The 12,623-nt window shown below is 49.5% G+C and overlaps 6 protein-coding genes across 6 annotated transcripts; 2 read left to right on the top strand and 4 right to left on the bottom strand.

Moving 5' to 3' along the window:
• Positions 1-231: 231 nt before the first annotated feature.
• On the top strand, positions 232-774 carry CTAM01_16935 (uncharacterized protein; the record flags this gene model as incomplete). The annotated part of the gene is made up of 1 exon (XM_060532927.1): positions 232-774. A coding segment is annotated over one exon (543 nt), but the record flags the coding sequence as incomplete, so codon positions are not given.
• A 2,017-nt stretch (positions 775-2,791) lies between these two features.
• Positions 2,792-3,334, bottom strand: CTAM01_16934 (uncharacterized protein; the record flags this gene model as incomplete). The annotated part of the gene is made up of 1 exon (XM_060532926.1): positions 2,792-3,334. The coding sequence occupies one exon, from the start codon at positions 3,332-3,334 to the stop codon at positions 2,792-2,794; it is 543 nt and encodes a 180-aa protein (XP_060372499.1).
• Positions 3,335-4,469: 1,135 nt separating this feature from the next.
• On the bottom strand, positions 4,470-5,294 carry CTAM01_16933 (uncharacterized protein; the record flags this gene model as incomplete). Its single annotated transcript, XM_060532925.1, has 1 exon — positions 4,470-5,294. One exon carries the CDS (start codon positions 5,292-5,294, stop codon positions 4,470-4,472), a length of 825 nt encoding a protein of 274 aa, XP_060372498.1.
• Positions 5,295-5,845: 551 nt separating this feature from the next.
• On the bottom strand, positions 5,846-6,628 carry CTAM01_16932 (uncharacterized protein; the record flags this gene model as incomplete). Its single annotated transcript, XM_060532924.1, has 3 exons — positions 5,846-6,202; positions 6,252-6,500; positions 6,575-6,628. The coding sequence occupies 3 exons, from the start codon at positions 6,626-6,628 to the stop codon at positions 5,846-5,848; spliced, it is 660 nt and encodes a 219-aa protein (XP_060372497.1).
• Positions 6,629-8,951: 2,323 nt separating this feature from the next.
• Positions 8,952-9,392, bottom strand: CTAM01_16931 (cofilin/tropomyosin-type actin-binding protein; the record flags this gene model as incomplete). The annotated part of the gene is made up of 1 exon (XM_060532923.1): positions 8,952-9,392. One exon carries the CDS (start codon positions 9,390-9,392, stop codon positions 8,952-8,954), a length of 441 nt encoding a protein of 146 aa, XP_060372496.1.
• Positions 9,393-10,847: 1,455 nt separating this feature from the next.
• CTAM01_16930 (retinol dehydrogenase 12) lies at positions 10,848-11,933 on the top strand (the record flags this gene model as incomplete). Its single annotated transcript, XM_060532922.1, has 2 exons — positions 10,848-11,749; positions 11,816-11,933. The coding sequence occupies 2 exons, from the start codon at positions 10,848-10,850 to the stop codon at positions 11,931-11,933; spliced, it is 1,020 nt and encodes a 339-aa protein (XP_060372495.1).
• Between the last annotated feature and the right edge of the window lie 690 nt (positions 11,934-12,623).

Raw genomic sequence — 12,623 nt, 5'->3', positions numbered from 1 at the left:
ATACGAAGTTCGCGAACATTAGGGATATCCATCGGGCTCAAATCGAAGCGGGTGAAAAGGAGGTTATCACGGCTGAATCCAGCGACTCTGAATGCCCTAGTGAGGCTGGCAGCTGTATTGTAGTGGGTGTGGTTGAGGATCAATAGTTAATAGTAATGAGGAGGTTGGGTTGTGATCCCATCGTTTTTGTGGTGCCAGAAACAGGGGGGTGCCAGGAAGTGGGTATGTTGACTTACTGCTCCGATACCCCTATCATCTTTGAGCGGTTATGTGCCTTCGGCCAGCTACAAATCCTTAGGGAATCAAGGAACAAGAGGCGAGAGATTCGACCGCTTTTTCATGAATTTGTCGACGCCAGATGATCTGTATGGCTGTCTGAAAAGCCAGCCAGGTGCTTGTGCGGAGATAGGCAGGGTCATCTGGTGCGATGGTGGTTTCTGGACCTATGACAATTCCAAGGGACGTCCTGGAATCACCTTGGGCTACGATAGCCACACTCGCATTTCTATAATTTCTCCCACGTCAACGAAATCTCAAGGTCGTACCGACACACACCTATTCCTTGCCGGCAGCCCAGATACCCAAGATCGCGCAGACCTGCATTTTGTCGACGGCAGCAATAACAGGACTTATATGCCAAAAGACTGTTATTTCAACTATAGGGATACCTGGGCCGTACCTCACGATTGTGTCCGGCCCTTGGATAAAGGCATCATTCGCGTCGACAAAAACAGTCGGATTTTTGATACCCAAAACAAATTTGCGGAAGCCTAAGCTTTATCACCTGAAAGATAAAACTTGAATTCCACCATCTCTCCTCGGAAACAGAAGCTCCCTCCAGCCGCTGGCGCAAGTAGGATGTGCACACAGTCTTTTCACTTGAGCCCGAACAACACTACTGGGTGGACGGACCCTAAGCTTCCGAACAGGCCGAGCCCGAGGTCTAGGAAAACTCACAATTTCCACGAAGTGGAAGATCGATTGTTAATTTGATTCAACTTGTCGGTCGAACGGTCATACCCCGGTGTGGTAGAGAGGGGGAGGTTGATGGCGTTGGTACAAGTCGTTCATTTTGAGAACCTATCCTATTTCCTAAGAAACGATCAAAACTGAAACCCCCCCCCCCCCCCCGGGGGGGGGGAAAAAAAAATAAAGGGAAGAAAAGGAGAGGAGGGGAAAAAAAAAAAAAAAAAAAAAAAAAAAAAAAAAAAAAAAAAAAAAAAAACAAACCCCCCCCCCCCCCCGGGAAGGTGGAAAAAAAAAAAAAAAAAAAAAAAAAAAAAAAAAGAAAAAAAAAAAAAAAAAAAAAAAAAAAAAAAAAAAAAAAGAAACCAGAAAAACAGGTAAGAAAAAAAAAAGATATCCTTTGTCGTTTTTGTAGCATTGGAGCAGGTCTCCCTCTCATATTCAAGTTCGGCATGAAGAGATTTGGGGGGCCGGCTTAGGGTCTACCTTGATGTCATGGTGCTATCACACTGTACAAAGGCTGTGTCCGGGAGGGGCGAGGTCGCTAGATTTTAGTTAGGTGCTTCATGGCCAACGGCAAAATCTACCTTGTGCTCTCCATCGAGGATCTTGACCAGGATTCCGTACCTCTACATGGATGTCTATTGACTAGCTAACTCCAAGCTCAGCCTAAGTAATCTCAACAAGGATATCTGAACTGTGTAGGGTTTCAATCTGTTGGAGAGTGCGAACTTACTCTCCCCTTTCCCAGATCATTAGGGATTTCAATTACGTACACTGTATGGTAAAGAGGAATGACATATGTAGTTTGAATCTTAGACTGTGGGGACCAATTCAAACAGCAGATGTATCGAAGGTGAATATGCTGGAGTATCCAATTATCAAGGATACATCGATATAAGTTCATTGCAGAGTCCGGATATAATAGTACGGGTGCTGGAAATAGAGATGGTGGAATCGAATAGGGACTTGGACAAAGTGATGTGCGCTGGTTTCGATAGGCAGACGGTCTGCACTAACCCGGCAGTATACTTTCAGCATGGCGGCCGCTAACATCGGTTGACGCTAGAAATACAGTGATCCCCCGAGTCACATCCTATAGCCCCCGAAGCATGCCCTGAACGGACTTTCTCTAGAATGTCGAGTTACCAACACGATGTTCATACAGTGGGGTGTCTAAAGTTCGTGTGCAGCGCACAGTATCCCGCAAAAGTACTACTTTTCAACAGCGAATAAAAACTTGAATATAATAAGAAAAAGAAATCGAAAATCACTATATAACTAATTAACTATAATATTAGTATATATCTAAGTTATATTATATTTTTCTTTATTATAAACGCGTTAAATAAATCTTTTATAAAATAAGTTTTAAGAGATTTTTATTATAATAGATTATAGGGCTGTTTAAGTGCGAATAGCACTGTACTTCTTAGTAGATTTATTTTTATCTCAAACTCTAGCTTTATATTATAGTATAAAGTACTAATATAACGTATTTTAAAATATATAAAAAATAGTTTTATATACTTTATATACTAAAGTATTTTATTAAATTTTAAGTTATATTATTTATACCTAAGTTAGAAAGATATTTATAGTAATAAAGAGACGTAGTTAGTGGGCTATAGGTGACGCACTGGGAGGGTGTACACGAACTTTTGACACCCTACTGTACATTGACATGATGTTACTCAATTGTATACGTACTTATGCAGTTCCCTGAAATTCAATATCGAGTACATAGTGCTAGCGATCGAAGCAAGTGATTTAAACACATTTCCTTCCGGCACATATCAAAGGGAAGGTAATCTGCTCCTGGGCTTTAGTAGATAGGCAGAAGCTGAATTACAGTGCAGCCCCATAGAGGCCTCTGACCCCAACCATAGAAGCTTAAAAACGGTTCAGCTCCATTCTCGCACACCATGAATGCACCATTAAAATCTGGACCCATTTCCCCGGGATAGTATACCCCGTTTTCGTTGAGGGTGAGACCTTGTGTACCGTCTTCGCACTTGAGCTCCACTGGTCTACCGCTAGGTACCATCGCAGGCCCGCGCCAGGGCACCACCATGCCGGAAAAGGAGGATGAGTCGCCGCCAAAGTCAACGCCAAGGGTATTATTATTGGCATAGAACATGCTTCCTTGACTCTCGGGTACCAGGATCACGGTGGCTTGACATGCGGCGTCGGAGACGTAGCCGAGCTCATAACCCTGGATAATAGGCCCATTGCCTGGAGAATCGGGGTAAAGCATGTTGGCCCATAGACGGAAACTGTTGGTTCCATCATCGTTCCTGGCGGAAATGGTTGCCGCTATTGCACCAGCAGCAAGAACGGTTGTTTTCAGGATGGCTTGAATGACCATTTCGAAGTTGTCTTTGGATAGAATGAGGAAGGTTGGCAATTAGGTTTCTTTGATAAACGTATGGACGCACAAAGCATTTGGTTACGGTCTGGAGTTGATATGATGCAAGGTACCGTGGAAAGATTCGTCCTATTTATATTGATGTCCACCAATCTTCGGTATGACTCCAAGACCTGTTTCAATATGGTAATGTAACGACATTTTGGGCCTTGTCGATATTCCGCCCATGTATGTCTTCTGTTTGTGGCCGGATCTTCCCACACCGCTCGTAAGATGGTGGGCTTACGAGAGTCCATTCGACTGCAGGTCTGCCTATGAGGACCTCCGCAAGATATTGCCTCGGGAAGGAATTTCGCTAGTCGGACGCTGGCCAAGGCTGACTTACATCAATTGTCCACGATCTACCTCGTATCCTTGAGGCAATATTACGTGCATAAGCTGTAAGATCAGATATGCCTAAGCGAATTCCAACAAGGCTATGATTACCATGCGATCAGAAGAAAACAAATACGAGGGACTGTACACAAGAAACGTCATGCGCTTTCGAATTATCAAAAGAGGTGTAGAACGCAGCTAAAGACCAAAGGATGTCCTCTCTGGCTGTTTGACTTATCCAGCGGCAGCTGAGTATGGGAACAGTGGCCTCAGGAGGAGATCTTCTGAAGCTGATGCTAACTCCTAATGTTGATTATCGATTTACAAAAAAAAAAAAACGTTTCGTCTTGTTGAGTGAGTTCATGGTTTCTGCAACCTGGTGCTGCTATGTCGCCAATTCCTCTCAATCACCTTTTGTTCAATGATTAGTTATGTGTCACTTTTACCCGCATTGCAGAGTAAGTATGTGAGAGCCCTCAAAGACCCGATCCACTGCCTTCCTCGCCAAAGTTTTCGACAGTGCGGCCTATTTTCCCTTAGTACGTGGCTACATACAACCTATAGTGACCTGATTGAAATGATGATTCATTCACAAAGTGCATTCTTGTGGGCATTGTGGACTAGATGATGGGGAGTGAGATGACAAGAATTTGTGGTGGACGTAGTAGGCTTCACTTAGATCGCCTGTATATCTCGTTTTGGAACTATTTGGCAATGATTTCCTTTTCCTTCATTCCGACTTCGAGGCCACAAACCATGGCTAGATTTCGCCGAAAAGGAGACTATTGGCGTCCAGCTCGTCAGGCCCGGGAACCTCGTCGGACTGCCTGAAATGCGCGTACCAGGCCAGAAACTCTGGAATCGTCTCAAAGATGTGTAAGCCGTGATCCAGCGTAGAAAGAGTGTACCTCCACTTCCAAGGATCTTCGTCAGACTCGCGGCTATACACAATGCTGAAGTTGGCATCAGGCCCTGTGCCAGGCGCCCACCCTCCCGCGATTTGCCAGCACTCTGGGAGGCCCGCGTGCTGCGTCAGGTCCTCAGGTGTCATCACCCTGTCGGCGTGCGGGCATAGATCATCTCGGCAACCCCACCAAAAGGCCGGGTGGGCCCGGTTCCGAAAGACGGGCAGCCCATAGCCCACAATACCGTCAACGAGCCTGGCCAGCACGCGAAAGTCCTCGGGAATCGAAATGGTTTCTCGCACGTCTTCTCTAGACTTTCGCTTCAGACTCTCTTCAATGACGGAGAGGTACTCGCGACGAATAGCGTCACGCTCCTCAGAGGTGCCTTCGTGCTCTTGCATCACGTAGGTACCGTCGAGGCCAATCCTCGGCGCCAGCTCATCGAAACGTGTAAGAATCTCGCTGGGCTCTGAAACGCCAAAGTCTTTGATGGTGGTGTCAAGAAGCGTGTTAAGGCCGTCCAGGCGGAGTTCTTCGACGTCCTCATCATCTTCTACATCGTCAGGTACCGCGGTGGCAATGAATGGTACGTAAATATCGAGAGCGCGGCGGTTCTGCGTTGAGATGAATGAGCGATATGCAGCCAGCGAGACTGCGATGTCATCTGGAGATGAGGCCATCTTAGAAGACGAGGGCTGAGGAATGGATTCTAACAAGCGGTGTCAAGCAAGTGATATCAATTAGAAATTTAACAGGGCCTCGGGGAGATGAATGAAAGATCTCTGGGTCATGTTGGACGGAAGCCTCTTCTAGATTCTAGGCAACCCTTTAACTTAGCTCGTAGTCTAACCAAACCGGGATCGTCAAGCAAATGTGGAGAACATTATGTTTGCGGCGACATCATGTGCTGGAAGACACTGAATTTCCTCAAACTATAAGTATCAACGTTTACGTGGTTCGCGGGAGAAATAAGTAAAACTGCACGAGTAAAAGAAGCAATTCTCGGTACCTCTGAGAACTTAAATACACGAGAATAAATGAATTAAGAAGTGGAGTTGTGAGGGCATTTGGCTCAACATGTGAGATCGACCCGGCTTGTCTTCCCTCCTTTGATCTGAACTCGGCCGCATGCTCTACTGGCTGCGCGTGTTTGTGGCCAAGAAAGAAACATCGAGGCATCGGCGCTCCTTTTGTAGCCAGCAATGACTTTGCCAGGATCTTCGAGCGAGAATCAAACTGGCTGGCCACCGGGGCTGAAGTTGCCACATTCCGACAGAATAACATTCCAGCGCTCGGCCTCGTGGAAGCGCTGAGTAGAGGGAAGGTTCGGGAAGGGGATCTCGCGCCAGTTGACGCATTCCCACATGGCGAGGGAAGCAAAGTCGGCGACGGTGCGGCAGGGGACGTTGATGGCGTACGTGTTGTCGTTGCACCACGCAATGGCCGAATCCTGGTTGCAGGTGGTCCGGATGCACTGACGCGCCTGCACGATGCAACGACCGACGTTGTACAAGTGGTTGATGCCAGTTTGGATATCAATCTGGGACACGAGGCCCCAGCGGCCAGCTCCGCAAGTTTGAGAATAAGCCTGTTGTTCGTTAGTAAGACTGCTGTTGAAGTGTGGTGAGAATAGGTACCTGGCGAGCTTCGAGAGGGCTATTGTCGTGCATATCTCTCTGTTCAACACCGGACTCGGTGATGTTGACAAAGACGGAGGCCTCGGGGGCGTCGATGAGAATCTGGGCGTTGATAGCCTCGATGTCGGCGCCCTCGTAGTACACATCAGGACCTCCGGGGGTAAGGGGCCCCTCCCAGCCCAGAAGGCCAATGGGGTAGGGGATCACACCCTCATCCCTAGCAACGAGGCCAGAATCGACTGGAGAGGCCTAGATAAAGCAAGATTTAGTAAAGGGGTCTATTACCCATAGAAAAAAGGTAGGTTGTCAGAGCCGCGACTTACATAAGTAATGCGAGCCATGGTGGCCGCCACGAGTGCGGAGAGAACAGTCTTCATGGTGAGTAGAGTAGATTGAATTAGACTCTCTGATGTTAATTGAGAGGTTGCGGTTGATGATGAGAGCAGGTGGATTGGAACCTCATGAATAGTGAGACTTGATCAAATCTTTATACTCCGCGAGTGAGGGGCTGAACCTTTCAAGCCTCGGTCATGAGGCTTGCCTTCCCACTAGAATAAATCAGACTCGACACACTGCCTACTCCGAAGTCTCAATAAGAGACTTAGTTTCCTCGATAATTTTACACTCGACCCAATCAAAGCATGTAAAAGTTTTCGAAGTCCAATTTTAATCCTGCGGGATCTGCCAAGTCATAGTGAAGTTGCAGTACATAGATCAGGGCCGCCAGGGTTAAGCTTGGCAGCAATATACGAATTCTTGACTTCTCGTGTATCAATGCCATAGACTAAGTAGCCTCATAAGGTTGAGGTCTGGGCACAGTGACTGAAGTTCTGTCTTGGTGCCACATGTGACTGAGAGGTCCACACTGACGGAAGTTCTTATAATGGCTTGGCACCAAGCATGACCCCCTAGTTTTGGGCTGATTCAACTCTCCATTTGAGCTTAGGCTCAACGGAGATCTCCAAAGTTTGACTTTTGTTAAGGAATGGTTTAACAAAAGGTTTGGGAGAGGCCATAGATAACGGTCGCAGGCCTTTCCAACTCGACTGTTGTGACTATGCTTTGAGTATCCCCTAAAGGCTGAACAGCAATCGAGATGGGAGTAGCAAAGGAGTTTAACTAACAAGAGAGTTAGTAGTTCCTTGGTATAAAGTAAGTAAAGGGAACTAAATGTAGTGGGCTTCGCGATGCAAACAGCAAGCGAGCAAATCAAAGCGAGGGACTTTTGCGGTTAATATTTCGATGGAATCCCTCGGCTAGCTACCTACGGCAGGACGTTGGCATTGCATGGAGTTCCAGTGCCTGCCTATTACTAGCATCCCGAAGTCCCAAACAGTCTCCTTGAAGTAAGCTTATTTTGGCCGAAGACCCGATGCGAGGTGTAACCATGCCTATTCACATTTTGACCGAGTGCCAAGAGGGATTATCGTGGCATAGCGCACCCTCATGCCAAGCCAAGCTGAGAACCAAAGTCCTTTTCCACCGCTTGGCTCTTGAGGGAATACTTTCTGTCAGAAACATGTTCAATATTATCCCGAGCGGCTAGGGACGGCTACATAGTGGACTTTTGTGTTAATTGCTCATCGAGAAAGGGTGTATCCCGGGTTGTATCTTTGAGTATAACAATGGCAGCTGCGCCGCTCGCAGGCTTGTATACGGATCGCTCGTGTGGCAATTCTCGAAACCTTCAGGCAGCTATCATGATGGCATGTGTGATTGTTCTTCATTCTGCTCTTCGGTTTCAGGCGCCGAAGTTCTTTCGTCGTTGCTCCAAGCTAGTCCATATTTGCTATTCAACCGCTTGTCCATCCAGCGAGTCCGAAAAGTCCAGGAAAGCCAACATACATGCTTAGAAGCAAGCGCGTCCGGACCTTCCGCGACCCTTCGTACAGTGAACCCGGTGTCTAAAACAATAGCCGACTACAACTCTGGAGTGGGTTGTCGAAGGGTAGGGTCTTGGCTTGGGCGATTGCGCACCCGGGGAGACCACTGGGAGAACTCGTAGAACGTCGGCCGTCCCAGATGACATGGTGGACTTTCCAGCTCAATGCCAACGGCCTAATTGCTTAAGACACCGGCTTACTCCATGTTCAAATTTCCCCGAATGTGGAGGCGCCGACGATACAGAAATCGTCCCAGATGCTGATCAACCGCCAGAGGACGACGCTGTTTTAGCTCGAGAAGAGGACATAGTTCAACTGAGGTCCGATTGTCCAGGGTCATATATGGTGGGAGGAGATTGGGTGGTAAGGCAAGGCAGCATCTGAACTCCGGCAATGGAGACCGAATGGGATATCTCCCAAGAGCCTGTTGTCGAGGGGCGGAGGAGACGTCCCAATTCCTGAGCCGTATTTTCATGCTCAGGCACTAGCGTATCGCTGGCGCCTGGGCGAGGGACTAGCAGATGGCTTGCTTGACAAGAAATAAAAGTCCCTTGATTCTCTCGGCTTGCGCCCGGTCCCCATGTTGGGTTCCAAAATATTTATCCAAGGTGTATGCTGTATTTAAAAAGAGTATGCATGCCGCTCCCTGAAGCGCCTCCGCCTGGCCAGATACCGTTGTACTCGTAGCTCAAATCCCACCGGCCACAGCCACTCTCTGAACTCCTCCTTGAAATATATATGCGTGCAGATTTTTGTTCTCCCCCTTTGGTCTCGAAAAAAGGACAATCCTCGTGGGTTACGCGAGCCAGCCTGGCATCTAGCCGCGTCCACCGTTGTAGTCAGCGCCGCCAGCCTTGCGCAACCGCTTGACAATGTCGTCCTCGTCCAAGTCGCCCTTGTGATCGGCGTTGACCGTTATGCTGTGGTGCGGCAGCACCCTCTTGACCTCGCTGCTCTCGATGCTGACGCGGGCCTTGCGCATAATCTTTGTGTTCTGGCCGATCCAAATGACAAAGGCGAACTTGACGCGCTTGCTCTCGACGTCGTTGGCGTACTCGACGCGGACGTAGGCGTACTGGACCTGTGAGTCGTCCAGCTCCGAGGCCAGCTCGGACAGGCCGCCAGTGCCCGTCTTTGTGAGGGTCATCTTGTTGCCGACGGCGCTGGCGTAGGAGATGAGGAGCCAGCTCGTCTCGTCCTTGTCGGAGCGAACGGCATCGTAGGCCGCGGCAATTTCAGGGGCGTCGAGACCGGACATGTTTTGCGGCTGGCGGATATTCGGGATCGGGAGTGCTAAGAGAACGGCGGCGGAGGAGGAACGAGGAGGAGGTGGTCCCTTTGGTGGAGACTGGGGTCCGGGTGTGAGCGGGAAAGGTTGGAGACAAAGAGAAAGTTAGATAGGACGAGAGGGAACAAAGGTTCTTCGCTTCTCGAATCCTGCAGGTGGTTTGGGGCCGGAGAGGCAGAGGGAGGGGTAGTCGTTGATTGTGTAGGTGCTTGGATGAGAGTGGTTCGAGAAGAAGTGACAGCGGATTGGCGGTGACGAGACTCGACGTTTGGCAAAGGACGAAACGGCGTCCAGAAAGGCCAAGGTTGCATTCTTCTCCCACTCGTCTGGTTCCAGGTCCCGCCCATCTTTCCTTTAACCCCACCATCCGAGGGCGAATCAAGCTGGAGGGGGGAGGGGCAGATTTGTCTACGTACCTAACTATGGTGACCAGTCTTCGAGCACAGGCCATGGCCGGCCTCACCCGAAGTCCCTCCGGTCCACTATCGGAATGCTGAGTCATCCTACCCTCTCAGCGAAGTGCCTTGTACACCGAACCTTGTGCACTCGGCCAGTTCGGTATGTCTCGGTGTGAATTGTCCCCACCGAATTGCATTTCCCATCATGCCACCCCGATACACTGGCTGAAAGCTTAGCGGCTGTTGAAACATTCACACAAAAGCCTTGCTTAGATACATCTCATCCATCAGATGGAGCAGCAACCTACAGCCCAGGTATTCAGACGATGCCTCAGTGTCACCGTACTGCTTCGACACTCAAGTCAATAGCGTTGCAGTCGGTGACTAAGCAACTGCTTCTTTTCTTAGACCTCGCACACCGAGCGTCATGGACCCCTAACATCCCGATATCCCTGACCCCTGCGCTGAGTCGACCTTGCGATAGATCGTGCGACGAAACAGCCCCTCATGCAAAACGTCCATCACTGACCTTGACAGGCCCCGTCCAGCACCTGTACCAGAATGACACAAAGCTGGAGGGTTGCTTGACGTCGCACGCATGATAGACCTCGACACTCCTTAAGCGCCCAATCCAAGCGCGAATAAGCGTCCGGTCCCCCGGAGGGACATTGGCGCGTCTCAAGACCGTTCAACGTCCGCCCGCTCGGTCCTCGATGCACACCGCGCCCCCCGTGGGGGAACCCGGTCAAAAGTCAAAGGTTCTGCGACACAAGAGCAGACCGCATGACATCAAATACCACACCAGATAGCCCCTTCTCCGACCACAGGCGAGCAGGAGCTGGAACCAGGGGCCCTCTCAACTTGTTTGGTGTTTCTTGGCTCCATATTTGTCGGATCGGCCGGCGGGATATATCAAACGTCGACGTCGCCTCTCGAGCTCTTTCAAGCTTGTTTCCAGAAACAGACGACGCAGCTATTGCTACAATCTTCACCAAGCCCTAGACTTTCTGCCTACTAATCGCCCGAAATGTCCAATGAGTTGGCTAGCCAGGCGGGCTGGGAAGCCAACCCGCTATCCTTCCTGTACCGCCAGGCCGTCATCACACCAGCCGAGATCCCGGAAGAATTCGACTTGTCTGATTGCACTCTCATCATGACGGGTGCCAGTAGCGGCCTCGGGCTCGAAGCAAGCCGTCAGTTCCTTGAGCGTTCACTCGGTCGCCTCATTATGGGCGTCCGCAACACATCAAAGGGGGAGGCCCTCGCCGAAGGCCTACGACGGGAATTCCCCATGGCGCAGATCCAAGTATGGCACCTGGAAATGGAGTCATATGAGAGTGTTAGAAACTTTGTTGCAAGGTGCAAGAAGGAGCTGACGCGGATCGACATCGTCATCCTCAACGCTGCGGTGGTCGCCCAAAACTTTATAGTCTCCCGGGAAGGCCACGAACTGATGCTCCAAGTCAACTTTCTCTCTACCACATTACTAGCCCTACTTCTACTCCCGGTCATGAAGCAGAAGAAGCCGGCGGGAGACCAGGCGAGGCTAGTTATCGTCAGCTCGGATTTTACGTATTGGCACACGCCAGAAGAGGACATGGTGACGGGTTCAATGTTCAAGCCGGCCGACAAAGAAACCCTGTGGGAATCTGGGAAGAATTATCAGCAGTCCAAATTCCTGGGCCAGCTTTTCGTAGCAAAGCTTGCGACCTACGTCAACCCGAACCAGATCATTGTCAATCTCGCCAATTCGGGCCTTACCAGCGGTACCAACATCGTCAAGCCAGCAAGCGAGTCATGGTTCATGGGCCTGATGAAGAAAACTATCGGCCGCAGCGTGGAGGTTGGCGCTAGGAGCTATCTTGATGCGGCAATAGTAAAGGGCAGAGAGAGTCACGGAAGCTTCACCTCGGACGGACTTATCAAGCCGTAAGTCAAACTATAAGAATCTCCCGAGCTGAGGATCGAGCGATCATCGAGCTAACATGAATTCAGATGGCCAGCTGTGATGTACACATCTGAGGGGAATGGCCTCAAGGAGAGGATATGGGCAGAGACGAAGAAGGAGCCTGGTTTCGCAGAGGCCTTTGCAGAGGTTGAAAAGGGCCTCTGAGCATTTAGAGTGCGCAAAACGTCGCAGCTTCAGCTGAGGAAGAGATGTGTACTATGAATCACTAAGGAGGCTATGTAATATTTGGTGAATTCCCCAATAGCCTACAAAGTTGAGGCTGGCGTGTGCAGGTACGGCGTTATTAAGCGGATATAGCTCAAGAAGCAAACTGGAATACGTACGAGTAAGATGAGTATCCAATCTACCTTACTTTGTCACTAGACGAGTACCACTTTACGCCTGGGAAGATGCTTATATCGTTGAATGAGAGGAGACGGTGCCCAAGCACGGAATGAATCCACCCGTTCAACAGCCACCTTGGCTTGCCAAAAGACGTGTAGGTCTCCTATCAATTGCAAGGGTTCTCGGGAAAGGACGGCTAGACGAAGAGCACATTGTGTATCGTCTGAGATGCCGATAACTTACTCTCCACACGGTTCGCAGGTTCAAGCTCAACCGTAGCTGTACTCAATCATTGGCCGTTCCACATGATGGCACATAGACAGCTCAGACCCTGTGGTGATGTACAGTTTGGTCATCTCAAAATGTCCCGAGTCAGTCATCGTCGCAGCATTTGGGATCGGAAGACTTGTTGAGGCATTTTCACGTCTCTAAGTACCTACTAGTATATTACAAACGCCCTGGAGGAATTAGGCTACCGAGCAGACTTGTCTTTGATGCCTGCCTTCAAGC

This window comes from Colletotrichum tamarilloi (assembly GCF_030869305.1).
Source record: "Colletotrichum tamarilloi strain Tom-12 chromosome Unknown Scaffold_286.1, whole genome shotgun sequence".
Lineage (NCBI taxonomy): Eukaryota > Fungi > Ascomycota > Sordariomycetes > Glomerellales > Glomerellaceae > Colletotrichum > Colletotrichum tamarilloi.
This window is presented reverse-complemented; position numbering and strand designations above follow the sequence as displayed.